Source organism: Callospermophilus lateralis, chromosome 9, assembly GCF_048772815.1.
Source record: "Callospermophilus lateralis isolate mCalLat2 chromosome 9, mCalLat2.hap1, whole genome shotgun sequence".
NCBI lineage: Eukaryota > Metazoa > Chordata > Mammalia > Rodentia > Sciuridae > Callospermophilus > Callospermophilus lateralis.
Genome location: NC_135313.1, coordinates 4,509,028 through 4,524,830, shown reverse-complemented (window position 1 = coordinate 4,524,830; position 15,803 = coordinate 4,509,028). Strand labels below are relative to the sequence as shown.

Genomic DNA, 15,803 nt, shown 5'->3' with positions numbered 1-15,803 from the left:
CACAATATTTGCAGTGTTTCATCATGAAATTGTCCTGATTAACAGTCAGCTTCTTCAGAGGGGCCATCCAAGTGGCTTTTTAAATGTGATGAATCAGAGGGTTTGTTAAAGGCCCCCACGTCTTCCTTGAGGACCTGCAAGCACAGTCCCCATGTGGGGTCCAGGGCCAAATGTGTGACTTTGCCACCGTGTTTGTGGGATTTGTGAACTCAAGGTGCCACAGCATGTGTCAGGTGACGTCCTGGTTAGGAAGTGCGTTTTGTGCTGTTGATGGTGGTAGCGCTCTGTTTCTGTCAGTCTCCGGGTCAGACTAGGAGGCTTTTGTGGGGGCGTTGGTGGACCCCAAGCACAGGCAGACCGTCATCTCTGCCCGTGGCCGGCAGGAGGCATGCGGATGGCTCTCTTCCCTCTCCCTCCCTCCCAGCAGGTCGACACTCAGGTGGGCCACACGTCTATGGAAGACCCACCCATGTCCTTGGTGGGCAGCTGGGGGACTGGGCGCCCTCGACTGTGGGGAGGGCTCCCAGGGTGCTTACTTCTCTCTAATCAAGTCCCAGTCACCTGGAATTTCCTCCCGTGGAAATAAGGAGGAAGCATGGAGTCGGCAGGATCTGCTCCGGGCATTTCAGCTGATGCTGGTAAAGCACCATCTGGGAGGAAGCGCACCCTGGAGGAGCCGCCGGGCTGTCCTGGAAGCGCTGGCCTGGAACCGGGAGCCTGCAGGGAGCTCCTTCTCCGGCCCTGCCCACCTGACAGCTGGGCACCTGGCAGGTGCCTGTGTCAGGGAAAGGGGTGGGCAGAGTGTCGGGCTGCTGTCCTGGGTGCTCAGGGACAGCCCAGGTGCCCGCGCCTGGAGCACAGCCTGACTCAGGTTCATTGGTTTTCTCTTCCCTTCTGCCCAGGCCTTGGAGGTTTTCAGATTTCCTAGGAATGAAGGTGTGGCGGTCCCCAAAGGGGACCAGCATGATCCTCACGTGGCAGAAAGCCTTGTGCTCCTCATTTCTGGAGGCCAGGGCTGAGCATTCTCAGGCCAGGGGTAGCATTTAGCAGGGGCTGCCCGAGGGCTGTGCTGAGAGGCTTCTGAGGCTCAGGGCCGCCAGAGCCAACTGCCCTCAGGGAGGGGGAAGTGGGAGGCGCTTGCAACACCTTCAGCCGTCCTGGCCCGACTGGGTCCACGCCTGGCAGCTGGTCTGCACAGAACTTTCTTCTCTTTTAACCAGGACAATGGCCTCTTCCCTCCCTGGTCTCTCCAGCCCCTGCAGAGACCACATTCCAGGTGCCTTGGTCCACCTGTGTGCGCGGCCTCTGGATCCTGGGCAGGGAAGGGGGGGCACTACGTGTGTGCATTAAGGCTCTTGGCGAGGTCTCTGTGCGCCCAATTGGCAGTCCGCAGTCCGTGTGGTGAAGGGCTGTGTGAGGTGCCAGGATGGATCTGGGCCCACAGACAGCACAGACTGACCACTGGCCTCGTCACCTCTCCCTGCAATTTAACCTTAGTTTGTGGTCACGGCTGAGATCAGTCAGTTACTCATTCACCTTTTGAGTGTTTGTTGCTTGCCAGGTTACAGGGCGGGTCCCCACTGCAAGGGTACCGCTCACCTAGACCTGATGGCCACTCCACCGGGCAATGTGGCCTGGCCTGCGGGAGAGATGTGGACCATGTTGGAAGTTCCAGTGTTTGGGCATCCCCTTAGAAGAAGTGAAAAGATGGGGCTGGGGATGTGGCTCAGGCGGTAGCGCGCTCGCCTGGCATGTGCGTGGCCCAGGTTCGATCCTCAGCACCCCATACAAACAAAGATGTGTCCGCTGAAAATCAAAAAATAAATATTGAAATTCTCTCTCTAAAAAAAAGAAGAAGAAGAAGAAGAAGTAAAAAGAAACAAGCGAAATTAAGTTTAGTGAGGTGTTTACGTGACCAGGGTGAAGTCACCTCTTCCCCTGCTAAGCCTTCGAGATCCCGTGTGTGACCCACACTGCAGCATGTCCCGGGATGGCCACACGGTATCACGTGTGGCTTAGGGTGGCTCTGCTGGGCACTGTGGGTCCAGGGGATGGCCTCCCGTTTCAGCAGAGGTGGATGAGCCAAGCAGGTGGGCCAGGCAGGAGGGAGAGCAGGCGCTGAGACCTCCCAGGAGAAGAGTGTGGCTTGGAGAGATGGAGTGCTGAACGTGAGCAGCAGCACCAAAGGGTCAGGCAGCACAGCTGCCAGAAATGAAAGAGGAGAACTGACGCCGAGGACAGGTGAGAACTGTGTGCTGGGGGCCCGGCGTGGGGCGCGCACCTGTGATCCTGCAGCTCGGGAGGCTGAGGCAGGAGGATCCCAAGTTCTAGGCCAGCCCAGCCAACTTAGTCAGACTGTGTCTCAAGTAAGAAGAATAAAATAAAAAGGCCTGGGGATGTTGCTCAGTGGTAAAATGCCCCTGGTTTCAATTCCCAGTACAGAAAAAAAAAAAAAAAGTGAAAAATAAATGAAAGCGTGTGTTGGGACAGAGGCCACGTCTCCCATGCAGATAGGAAAACCTGCCCCATGGCTTAGTTGACACTTTAGCTTCTGACTCTGAACGGAGCCCACTCAGCCTGCCTTTCCCACGGGGATCGATAAGTGGTTGCTGTGCGTGTGTGATGCCCGCGGGCGGCTCTGGTCAGGGGTCATTGCCTAAAGAAAGAAGCAGCAGGTTTTCATCTGGCTTGCAGGATCCCTCTCTGCCAGTCCATGGCCACTGCGCGGTCTGAGAACCGACCGCCAGCAGGTTTTCAAAACACTTGCGGTCACATGAGGGGCCCTGACCCCTCCGGCTGGCTTGCTCTGCGGCTGGCCTGGGGTGCCTCCTTGGCAGGCAGTCGGCTCCAGCAAGCCTCCTATACCGTGGTGAGTGCACATCGGGTGTCTGTGGTTCTGGGCCGTGGGGTGGTCCAGGCGGGGGGACAGGTGGGCAGTGGGGCACGGGGCTCTTGTACCTGCCATGGGCCCACAGAGGGGCGTCCTGGAGCCAATGAAGCTACCATCATCCCTGGTGCTAAAATCTTGTGGCAGGGAGAGAGAGGAGAGAGAGGGGGGAACAGAGGCAACCCAGAGGTAGCATGAGCCAGAAAGCTCAGGAAGGAATCCTCTAGGCCTGGTGGAAGAAAAGTGTGCTTTCTTCATTTCTTTAACGGGCGGGCATTTGTGTTTGTTTCTGGTCCCAGTGGACAGCCCCTCCCAGCTCTTTCTCTGCTGGTGTTTAATCTTCCTGGGGGCCAGCCAGTGCGGCTGGGGCTTCATGGCGTCGGCTGGCCTGGCGGGAGGCGCAGTTCTCTCCAGTGCTGCTCGTGGTCAGCGTGACTTTTAAAGATGGGGACGGGGACACCACAAACTTCTCCCGCCCTGTGCCGGTCTCTGCTCCACTTGGCGGCACGGTGTTCAACTGGATTCTCCGTCCATCATTATTAAAATGTGAAGTGTGTCGGTCACAAAGCATACATTTCGGGGCAGTTAGCTGAATAATTCTTTTCTTTATTATCCCAAATTACTGCTGAGCTCTGGAGAGGGGAGCAGTTTAGCCAATTATTGCCATTTGAGCTGGATTTGTGGGTGATTAGCTCCTGGTCGAATCCAGTCCCGGCCGGCGCTTTGAAGCCAGCACCGTGTGATTTTCTCAGCGGTGAGGTAGGAATAGACGCGGCTAATGACAGGAAGGTCGCGCGGGTGAGCTGACCTGTGTGTGGCGCAGGTTTGGGTTTCGCAAATAGGGCATCCACAATAACCAGTGTGTCACTAACCCCGCCGTGCATAATCGGGGCTTTATAGGATTGTCGGAGATGCTGACAGCTCAATTAAAGTGTAACCCTTTGTACCCGACAACCTGGCAGAATGACAGAAATATTACTAACCAGGAAGGGGAGGGGTCACCAGGGAGCTGGTTAAAGATCCAGAGCCCTCTCCTCCTCCCGCGCCCCTCCCCCGCCGCCTGCACTGGGAGCAGGCAGGGGAGCAGCCTCATCCCTGCAGTAATAAGCCCTCTGGAGGAGGGGCCGGGCCAGCATCCCTGTTGAAAAGGGGCTCCGTGACAGGGGATTCCTGCTGTTTCTATGGAAACACTTTAAACCAGATGAAAAGTTAATATGATTTGGCGTTGGGAGAGCAGTGTCCACTGGTCAGTCGGTCCATCTCATTTCACCAAAACTTGATCCAAGCACCATGTACGTGAATGCGCCGAAAGTTCCTGTCTAAGGAGTTTGGGAACACCAGTTAATTGGGAGTATTCTCCTGCACGCAGCTGATGAAGTCGGTGTTATTGGTTGTGTTCAGCCAAAAGCATTGCCCACACCGTGGATGACGTGTTGTGTCTGTGGACTTGTGGCTCTGTTGTGCCGTCTTCCCTTGAGCCCTACACAGGAGCCCCCCACCCCTGCAGGTGGCGGCTGTCCCTCCTCCCCATGCTCACTCTGGCTCCAGGTTGCTGATGCACCTCCTGGATCTGCACAAGTGGGGGCGACTCTGAGCTGCATGGAGATGACTTCAGGACTGAGCCCCACAAAGCCACTGATGTGGCACTCGGGAGCCAGAGCCCACCCAGACCTTCCTGCCCCCAGCGTCCCCACTCCACGCAGGACAGTCTAGGCATCCGTGCAGGCTATGTAGGCTCAAGCGTGCTACGAGACTGGAAGTCTGTGCAGCCCCGCGGGGACGGGACTCAGCGGGTGAGGGGGAGGAAGGCACAGTGCCAGGCGGGAGGCCAGATCAGCAGCTGCCTCCTGCCCTGCGAGGTGCTGCAGGTGCGCCGAGGGGACACAGGCTGGAAACGCAGGGCAGGCTTCTCGGAGGCCTCTCTCCCTGGCTGGAGATGCTGTCTCCTCCCCTGATTCCCGTGGTCTTCCTGTGAGGAGTCCTGGTCCCCTCTCGCAGGGACACCTGTGTCTCCAGAGTGTGAGCTGCGGGGTGGGGCACTGGGACTTGCCCCTCTGAATCCAGAGGTGGGGCTCAGCTCACCCCTCTGTGGGAAGGAGCAGCTGTGTCAGGAGACTCTGGGGCTGTGGGGGCTTGGGGCGCAGGTGGAGCCCTGAACCTCCCTCCTGAAGGCGTTTGGCTGTGCTCCCATAAGGCTCTGTTTGCAGAGGTGGAAGATCAGAGCTGGCCGCAAGGTGCCTGTGTGAGCCCAAGGCCTTGGGGTTTCTGTCGGGATGGGTAGCGTTCAGCCAAGGCTCGGCTCCCACCACTGACCCCTAGGACACAGGGCCAAGCGCTCATGCCCGCTTGGCCCTAAAGGGGCGACAGTGGGCCTGGGAGCAAGGCTTGCGCCGACCTCCGCACCGTGGAGGCTCAGGGTGAGGGGCTTACAGGGTCTCAGCCAGGCCTGTTCCTGGCAAGGTGGTGCTTGTTATCCACAGGGGCCACTGAGGGCAGAAACCAGGTGGACATGCTTCCATTCTGGCGGGGTGGGCCCTGAGAGACAGGGAGGGTGGTGCCAGAGGAGAGTGTCCAGGTCCTGGAGCCATCCCTCTGCCACCCGAGATTCTCATGGTGACATTCCATCACCCGCCATCCACCCCCGTGCAGGTCTTGATTGTTTGAGGTCAATTTGGCACAAGTGATCCACAGTTTTACTGTGTGCTGGGTTTGTGAGGTGCCCCCCACAGGCCTGTGGACTCTCAGGAGGTGGAGATGGGGGAGGCTTTAGGTCACGGGAGCATGCCCCTGCCGGGGGCCCTCAGGCGGTACTGGGACCCCACCCTTCCCCTCTCACTGTTGGCTTCTCCACCACCAGGAGGGGAGCAGGTCCTCTGCCACCAGCTCCTGCCAGATGTACGTGTAACCACTGGCCCAAAGTGACAGGGCCAAGGGGCCAGGGACTGAAACTCTGAAACCATAAGCCCGAATAGACCTTTCCTCTTTGTCGGTTGAGTCTCTTTGGTGTTTTTGTTAACAGTGATGGAAACCTAACCAACATGTTACAGGAAAAATATTAATTAGAGTAAAAGAAGGATTCAGATCAAATAAGGAAATCCAGTGATGGTGGTCAGGCCCTTTGGATCTTAGTTAGAGATGCAACTTTTCTCTGAGACATTTTAGAAATTTATAGATACCTTTGATTTCTATAATGAGAATCTTTTCAAAGGTATTTTGAGTGCAAATCATAAAACAGTGAGCCAGTGACAGGTGTTCACCGTAGGACTGTATAAACTCAAACGCCACTTTTTTGTTTGTTTTTGAGACAGGGTTTTGCTGTGTTGCCTAGTCTGTCCCCAAGCTCCTGGGCTCCCCCTCAGCCTCTGGAGGAGCTGGGCTCGGGTGTGCACCCCGTACACACCCAGCTAAGCCTGGCAGGTACAGACATTACCGTCCCGGGATGTGCAGGGAGTTTTTAAGCATGGCGACACAGTTCTTTTTAAACATGGAGATGAGACTCTGTTGGTCCCTCTAGTGCAGGGACTGCTGCTTCCATCACTGTGAAATCGCACGTGTCATGTCGTGTGGGAGACTCCGCAGATGCCTGGGTGGCGGCTGGTGGCTGCTGAGGCAGAAGAGGAGAGGACCGGGCTGGTGTGCCTGTTGGCTGTCTGGCTTTGCGTGGGGCGGCCACATGACAGCCAGGGCTGTACTGCCACGGAGGAGCGTGGCCACCCGCTGCTCCCAGTTTTGTGGTGATCCTCACATAAGCAGAGGCCCACACACTACGCTCCTCAGACTCAAAACAAAGACTGATTTGCCTGGGTGAGACCCCCAGTCCCTAATGCAGTCAATAAATCTCTGTTGGTAAATAATTGCTATCGAGCAGAGCTTTAATATAAATTTATGAGTGGTGTTTTATCACAGCTTGGGGCTGCAGCCAACACTGAGCAATGGATTTCAGATAGCACTTACATTCGTTACGTTAACTTTGTAAGTTATTTAAAGCTTGTGCACTTAGCATTGCTTTTGGCTTTCAGTGACCTCTTGGGACTAGACAAAGAATAGGCATGAATGAAGAAAAAGACTTTGTGCCACCCTACTAAAGGGTCCTCGGGCCAAAAGCAAAGAGTGCCTGCCTGGGACCTGGTATTTTGGTGGTCGAGCATTAAAATTGTTCTCTTCCTGACGGATCAGTCAGTTAATGAGGTGGCAGCAATTAGACCAACCTAGGCTATTTCCCAGTAAGATAGAGGGATCACTGAGGTGTCACAAAGCCCCTAAATTTCTAACTGTGCAAACAAGTAAAAGATGTGCAAGTCCTGCCAATGATCTGGTGGTGAGACCCTCCCTGGAGGCAGCAGAGCCCTGGGCTGAGGAGCACAAGCCCAGGCCCTGGCTCTGCCCACTACTGTCCAGGTCACCCATTGCTAGGTAATTAACCAAAATCACAGTGGTCTAAAACAACGCCGGCTCACGAGTCATCTGGATTCTCTGGGCTGGGAATTAGGTCTGGGCATGTGGTCGTCTCTGCTGCACAAGAGACATCGGATCATTCTGGATGATCAGAGCTGGTGCCTCAGCAAAAGTGAGTGGTTTGAAGGTCCGTGGCTGCCATCCACCCAGACCTAGTTCTCCACCCTGAGGTCCCAGGGGCTTCCCTCTTCATTTGTCTTCTCAGCAGGACAGTCTGACTCCCCACTCAGCAGCTCGGGGTTCCCAGGGGCATGAAAGCAGGAGCTGCAGGCCTCCTTCAGGCCTTGGCTAGAATCCTCCAGCGGGCTCCATGTCTTCCCCACCATGTTCTCCTGATGAGTCGGGGATCAGGAAAACCACTGGGGAGGTGGGTGGTATGGCCACCTGTAGAGACTAGTGACTTCAGTCTGCCCTCCTTTGTGCTGGGTCCCATAGCCCCCGACCCCCAGAGGCTCACGCCGTTGTGGCATCAGCTGAGGCTTGAAGTCCACAGTCTTGGCACCCACACCAGGTCCACATGTGGGTGAGGCTTCTTGGATCTGGTCCTCACCATCTGAGGACCATGTCACTCTGGTCTGAAGACAGGGAAGGTTCTAGTCTCTGGGGCAAAGTTATCTGTGCATGTGTGTGCACACGCGCACGCTCTCACATACATACACCATGTGGCAGTCACTCAGGCGCAGGAGAAACGAAACAGACCCCCTCCTTATTCGAAAAAAGTGGAGAGGAATGAGAGCGAGACAGCAGTCACTGGACCACAGAGGTTCTGAAATCCAGACAGGCACATGTTACCTGTCCATGCTGCCCTCAGCACAGGAGATGGAAGTTCTCTCTGCAGAGAGCATGACTTGGGCCTGAACTCTGCTCTCTTCTGTAAGAAATGACCCATGTTTGCCACTGTGCATCTGTCTTGTCCTGCTTCCTGTTGTACTGAGGTGTCGAGGCCCAGCACCACTTTTAGTTTGAACCTTTTCTGTGAGTTTCAGTTTATAGTGGTATAATTCCTTTAAAACCCTTGTGGGTATCCTTTGTATCAAATTACAATCTATTTTATTAGACAAAAGCCCAATTCGCAGATCTCTATCTCATATCTCTGACTTCTTTTCTAATTGGAAGGGTTTGAGGCACTGCTGAAAGTTTTCTGAATTCTCATGAGAAGGGTCTGACTGCCGCACCCTGAGGGTCTCCCAGCATGCCCTGTGTTTGACCTTGGTTCTGAGGGGCATCCCTACTGTCTGGGTTTGTGCTGGCAGGAGAGGTTGTCAGTGAGAACCGTCTGGTGGTCCGTTCTCTAGGGGATGGAGTTGGGGATGTTTCTCTAATTCTGCCTGAGACTCTCTTGAACGCTCCCCTCTTGCTCCTGCTCAGCACAGTCAGGAGCCTGGCTCCACAGCCAGTTCCACCTGGTTAGGATTTTCTTTAAAGCAGTAAGGAGACGAGTTTTGTTTTTCTTCTCAATTGCTGCATAAGAATCCACCTGAAAACCAAATGATTTAGAAAACCATCATTTTATCACTTATAAAGTTGTGATGAGGACTGCAGACCTACACGGCCCGCCAGTCCGCCAGAGCCCTGTAAAACAGAGGCTGCCAGGCTTTCTTAAGGTCTAAACCAGCGCTGACAGAATCCCTTCTGTGGGTTCCGTGGGTCAAAGTCATCCCCAGGCGGCCCAGAGTCAGTGTGGAGTGATTTACTTACACCAGCAGGGGTGCTGGGAGATGCAGGTCACTGGGAGCCATTTTTGGACATGCTGGCTGTGCAAGTTGGACAAGGTACACAACCTCTCTGTGCCTCGGTGTTCTGATCTGTAAAATGGGGATGATTATGGTCACTCACATCAGGTGCCCGGTTAGGAGTAGTACAGCACTGGGAATGCACCTGGCATGGGGGAGTCCACCATAGCCCTGAAATAAGAAATGTTTGAAGATTGAGGCCACACAAGAGGCAAAAAAAACACTCCCTGTAATTGAGGTCTGTGCCGTGAAGGTCGACCAGCAACGGTCTTAGGCAGAGATTGTTTTCCCTTGCACGGAAGTGGCATCTGAAAGACGGACAGAGGATGCACTCTGACGTTCCACCATGCGGTTTTGCCCTGGGTTACAGGGACTCAAAGAGACTTAGAATCATAAGGCCATTTGCACTCACTGATGGGAGCCGCCCGCCTGTGCGTCTCCAGACAGGCAGGAGCCTTCCGGCCTCTGTCATCTTCTGGCCAGCAGGACTGTGGCTTCGTGTCCTCTAAAAGTTGAAATGAACTATTTATAGGGTTTTCCACTTTCTCGGCACTTGGAGCTGGTGAGCCTTCAGGCTGGCGGACGCGTGGAGACGACCAGCTCAGGGGCTCAGCCCTGAAGCAGGAAGGCTCGGGAGCCACTGGGACACCAGAAGGGGCTCTGGCTGCAGGAGAAGGGCTGACCCAAAAGACGAGGGCTAAGTTTGCCCTTAGCTTCTGACGTTGGGGAACGCTGGGCGTATTCAGAGGGGTCCCACGGTGGCAGAGGGACGGGACCCTTTAGTTTGGGGAAGGGTTACCAGGTTCCCTGCCCTGGGGACGCTCGGTGAGGCAGGACGCTTTCGTGCCATGTTCAGGCCCCTGGGCTCTGACACTCTGTGATTCGCACTTCCTATGAACACTTTTCAAAAGTCAGTATTGAAAATTAATTTTAAAAAAAAGGAATAAAAAGAAAACAAATTTTTCATCCCCGGAAGCTGTCCCCAAGTCTTCTGGGGCGTGGCCCAGTTGATCCCACACCTCTGCTCACCCCCCGGGAGAAGGTTCTCTTAGACTGTTGGCACAGAGGCAGTGCGTAGTTGGGTTGCTTCTCCACACCAGAGACCAGGCCAGCTTTCCCAGAGACCCCTGTGAGCGCTCCGGTGGGCTCTGTGGGCGCTTAATTCCCAGGTGCCCGGGCTCTCCTGGGGTCGGGGTCCTTTGAGGAAGAGCAGGCCTGTGGTCTCCTGTTGCCTGTAGCAATGTGGGGTCCCTTCTGCCCTCCATGTGCTTTTGTCCTGGCCCCGCTGGCCACGGTATCAGGCTGCTGACGTCACCAAGAGCTGCAGTCTTGACCTGAGCTTCCAGGTCACCTGGTGGTAGGGGAACACGGCGGCTTACCCAAGGTGTCCGCAACTTGTCAGGCTCGGCCCCACTCCCGCTTCCTGAGGCGGCTGCGGCGGCCTTTCCTCACTCTGGGTACCTCTGTTGCGGGGATTGGGTGTGCCCAGCAAGGTCTGAGAGCTCTGGGATGGGGCCTCCACACCGCAGGCGGCTTGGCGGGCAGGGTGCACGTCAGGGTGGTGGCCTTCCTCACACCACGTGCTCCTACCCCAGGCCAAGCAGGATGGGACCTGCCTGGCTCTGTCTGCTCTGGGAATCTCACAACAGCCTTGGAGACGTCAGTAGGAAAGGGGAGAACTGGAGCGCAGGACGCAGGACGCGTCACGGGGAGGACATGCTCCCTTGCCATCCGTCCTGCCAGTTGCCTCTCCCAGCCGCCTCCTCGTCCCAGTTCCCCACCCTCTCCTGCCCCTGGGCAGGTGACTCCAGTTCATTCCTGTTCTAGACCAGCCTCTCCCAGGGACTTGTGGGCCACTTGGAACCCTTTAGAAAATAGCCGCCTGGGTCCCCCCAGCACTGGCCTAGCTGTTTTCACGATAAGGCCAGACATTATATGCACTCGTAAAACTAAATAATCATAGAACCCCAAATAACTAAGGATAATTGAAACTAATGGTTTTTTTAAAGAATAAACTTAAATTAACAGCAATATTTTATCATGACGGATAGTGAAGCAAAATCACTGCGGTGCTGTAAAGGCCGCCCTGGCCGTGTGGCCACCCACATCCTGCGGTGACCCTCGTCCTGCGGCCACCCATGTCCTGCGTTCTTGAGTGAAGTCATTTTCTTCTGTGCAGCCTGCTGTGCCAGGGCGGGCCCCACCGGGTCAAAGAGTGGATGGCTCATGTACCAGTCTCCCCCCTGCACTTCCCCTTGGCACCACGTGAGACAGCTGTGGGATCCAGTAGCTGCTCATTTTTTGGACAGCCATTAAGAAGAGCTCTCTGCAGGGCGATGCCCCCTGGAGAAGCTCGGTGCTCCTGAGAGGGTCTGGGCCCAGAGCTGCTCAGGTAAACAGGCACTCAGGTCACCCGGGGCCTGGTTGAACTCAGGGTGGCCTGGCTGCTCTGGGCCACAGACAGACATTCTGCATCTAGTGGGCTTCAGGTGAGGCCAGTGCTGCCCGTCCAAGTGGCCACTCTGAGTGGGAACTTTGACACTGGGTTCCATCAGGCCACCTTAGAATCTGCCCTCCTGGCCGCTGGCAGAGGGGTCTTGATGCCTGTCAGGTGACCTCCACCGTCTCCTGCCCTCACCCCACCTCCCCTTCCGGGGCCAGGCAGGAGGTGTGCGGGAGGAGGCCAGCTGGTCTGAGGGGAAGGAAGACTGTGGCTTGGAAATCGAGGAGCCTGACCTCTGCCACTGCCACTGCCACCTGGCAGCCGGTGGTGCACCCAGCTGGGAATCCTCCCGGGGATCCAGGCGCTGCCGCTGCTCGGAACGCTAAGACACACTGAGGGGCAGGGGTGCCCCCACGGACACCCGCGACTCTGGGCCAGAGGTCCCACGTGAGCCCATGTGTAGCCAGTCTGCAGACTCCTGTGGACCGACCTGTGTCAGGGACCAAAGCTGTGGGATCTGTAGCCAGGGTTATCACCCCAGAGCCGTCGTGCATAGGTCCTGTCACTCTTGCCGTGGGAGGTTGTTGGTGCACCACTCCCCTGTCCAGCAGCCCTGGCCTTCTCCAGGGTCCAGCAGCCATGGCCACCCCATCCCTGGAACTTTCTGGTAGGGTTGAGATTTGCCTCTAGCAGTGCTCATCATGTTCTGAGACCCCAGGACACTTCCCGTGGGGCTCCCTGGGCTGCTCTTAGCATGCGGAAGCCCCCACCTCTAGAGCCGCAGGCCATGTATTGTACGTATGTCTGCATTTAGTTGGTGCTGGGGACGGAACCCAGGGGCACCTAACCACTGAGGTACAGCCGCAGCCCTTCTTATTTTTTATTTTGAGACAGAGTCTCCGTAATTGCTAAGGGTGTCACTAGGTTGCCCTGCAGGCCTCCTGCCTCAGCCTCCCCAGTCACTGGACCTGCAGGCGTGTCCACCCCACCCCAGGCCCAGCGGGTATTTCTGCACTTTTTCGCCTTGGAGTGCCACTCCTGCTCTCTCACTCAAGCTTACATGAGACTCAGGAGGAGGGAACCGTGAGAGATGTGGGCTCCCCAGGTCTACCTGAAGGGGACCCCCTGGCCAGGAACGATCCCTGGGAGTCTCTTGGGAGCTGAACCCCTGCCGGCCGGAGTCTCATGTCCCTCTCAGGAAGGGCCCGTGGTCTTGGTGCCTGCATGGGGATCCCAAGCACCAGCCCCTGTGCATGTGCCTCGCAGGAGGAGCCAGGGGGATACACACGGGTTCCAGCCACTGCCTGTAAGCAGGAACGGCAGGGTCTAGCCACCCAGTGGAGAGGCAGGAGTGCAGAGGGTGGTGTCCGGGACTGCCTGCCACCTCCCCGTGGTGACAAGCTTCTCGGCCTCCTTTGGCTCAGATCAGAAACCGCAAGTTGCATGGTGTTGCCATCCCTGACCCGTTGCTTATGGAGGACAAGACAGAGGTGCCAGGGGTCCTCAGGCCACCTGCCCCAGCCCTGCTCAGCCATGGCTGGAGGCGGAGAGCAGGGCAGCCCAGGGACTCAGTCTCTTCAGCAGTCTTTGGTGGGGGTCATTGTAATAAAGCCACAGGGGCCCGAGACTGGAGGGCAGAAATTCGGCTTCTGAACCTTTCTAGAGGCCCACAGACAGCTGCAGCATCCCCGTAGCTCACAGGACCCGACCGTCTCCTCCAGATGAACTGCAGAGTCCATCAAGGCCTCAAGGTTGGCTTTTCCTTCACTCAGTGTTTTCTGCCAGGGGAGCAAATCAGCCTCCTTCTGTTCTCCAGGAAGCTATGACGTCACCCCTCCATGCCTCCTAATTGGGCTCTTTCCCTTTCTTCCTTAATAAATAAGTCTTGTGGCCTTCATTGGTGGAAGGATAATTACGAGTGCAGGATTTGCCCCAAGCCAGCCAAGCGAGTTGTGTGAGTCCATCAGCCCCAGGGGTGTGCGCTGTGGCTGCGTTTGTCAGTGGGAAGGGACAAAGCCTTCTGAAGCCCGGAGCGGCTCTAATCTTCCAGTGACACCACAGTGACCCCCAGCCCCTGGTATTGTTGGAATTCCATCTGAAACGGATGACGGAAAAATATGAGCCCACAGGAGAACTTGGGAGAGGTTTCGTTATGCTAAGTGCAGAGCTGGTAGGATCCCCGGGGAGGGACGCGCAGTGGTTTGAAGCCATCGCTTATGTATTACTGCTTGGCTGGCAGTCACTGTCCCTCTCCCACTAATTGGTACCATGCAATGAAGCTTTTATTGCTTTGGTTTGTAGCTCGTAACATTTTCCTCTGGACTGGTTCATCAGGTGGGTCGGTACCAAGCTTGGTTTGGATTGGTTTATGCTCCCAGAAACCAAGGGACACCATATTTTGCTGCATATTTTCTTTAAATAATAAGAACTTACAAGGAAATAATTTTCCAAAGATTCCTTGATAAGTTGTTTCAAGTTTTGAAATGTTTCCCTCTGGCAACAGTGTTTAATAGTGATGAGAACCCCAAGCTGGCTTTTAATCCTTTGTACTTATGGAACTCGGTTATGTTATGATTTGAGTAAATAAAACACAGTATTGCCATAATGCTGGTAATTAATTGAAACTTGAGCTTAATTATATCTAAAGGCATGCTTGTCTAATTCTGTCTCGCGTGGCCATTCTTAAGAGGGGCCGATAAAACCTCCAGAGGAGGCCCTCAGTGCCCCTGCTGCCCCAAGGTGTCCGAGTGCGTCTCAGAACCTGTAGCCTTCCCTCCTGCTCACTCTGGGTGAGTCACCTGGCATCAGCCTTGTGCTTTCCCCTCATGGTGATCGTGTGGTTTATAAACAGCAAGAGGAAGAGCACGTAGAATCTTCCGTCATTCTCAGTGTGCAGGGGCAGGAGAGAGAAGTTCATCGTCTTCTAAAAGGGACAGACAGAGTCAGGATGTGAATGCTGGAGTTGAAATGGACAGAGCTGGGCAGGCAGGAAGCCCTGGCTGGGAGGGGAGAGCCTGAGGTTCCAGTGTGGGAGCTGACCCTGCTCAGTGTTGGCTCCTGCTTTCCTAATCCAGGAAAGCCTGTGAACTCGGGGGAGGTGGGGTTCCTAGTTAAAACAAGAATGTATTTGAGTCAGTCATTCATGAAAGACTGGGTTAAATGTGGCTTTAAAGATGGTCGATTTCAAATTCCGAATGGTTTTCCAGAAGCCCTAATATGATTTCATTAAAGATGGATTTAAAAATTACACACAGTTCATCCATAAAGTGTCATCACTAAAGTTGGCAAGTAGAACTTCAGTTTTAATAAGCTAAAATTCTGAAACGAAAGGAACTATGAAATGAAATGTCCTTATTTACAAATATAAGGTAAGTATACAGTTCATTGGTTATTTTTCAAAAAGGAAGTTTAGGTTTCTGTCTTCAAAACACTGTTCCTTTAGGTGTTTCCTGTGCTTTTATGACTTGTTATTTGAACAGTGTAGCTGTGTCAGGATGTTTTGTATTATTTGTTGAGCTGAGGGTGGGTCTTTAGCATTTACCAATCCCACAAAGCCAGGTTCTTTACACAGACACACAAAGAAATTTGAAAGTAGGCTATATGTTTTGTACATAAAAAGGATAAAGCAAATTCAATCCAAAATTGAGCATAATTTCCTTTGTAAATTGGCAAAGACACAAAGAATGTTTGAAATTACTTCTGCACTGACTTCTCATTCCATTCCCATGAGGCTGGCTGACTGGCTCCTTTTTCCTTCCAGGGCATGCTCTTAAAGCGAAGTGGCAAGTCACTGAACAAGGAGTGGAAGAAGAAATACGTCACCCTGTGTGACAACGGTGTGCTGACCTATCATCCAAGTCTGCATGTGAGTTCAGCCCTGGGAGCAGCCAGCAGGTGCAGGCCTCAGCTGAGCATGGGGGGCAGGGCCTAAGAGCAGGCAGCCACTCACCTCTGAGGTTCAAGGGGTAGCTGATGTCCTGGTCAGTCATGAGATGAATGTCACTGTCCTCACATTCTGCTGGGCCAGAGGTCTGTCCCTCGCCTCCCATCCCTAGCTCTCTCATCCTACAGAGATGAAGTGAAATTGTAAATGATGTAGAAAGTCAGGAGCAAGTAGTGAAAGAAAAAGAAGGTACCTATAGGAAAATCCATAATGAAGGACGCGATCCCATTTGAACCTAAAATTCAGCTCTGAATGTCTAAGAACAAAAACAGGAAGTTAAATGCAATTCATGGCTCGGTGTTTGTTGTCAAATAACACATGCCCATTTGTAAGACAGGAGAA

The 15,803-nt window shown here is 54.5% G+C and overlaps 1 protein-coding gene across 7 annotated transcripts in view; it reads left to right on the top strand.

Annotated features, from left to right (window-relative positions):
• Positions 1–15,803, top strand: part of Agap1 (ArfGAP with GTPase domain, ankyrin repeat and PH domain 1) — a 492,018-nt gene that overhangs the window by 285,448 nt on the left and 190,767 nt on the right. For all 7 annotated transcript variants that reach the window (XM_076866821.2, XM_076866820.2, XM_076866822.2 and 4 more), the window contains one exon: positions 15,279–15,383. In XM_076866821.2, the coding sequence (XP_076722936.1) occupies positions 15,279–15,383 (105 nt within the window). The remainder of the gene's footprint in view (positions 1–15,278; positions 15,384–15,803) is intronic.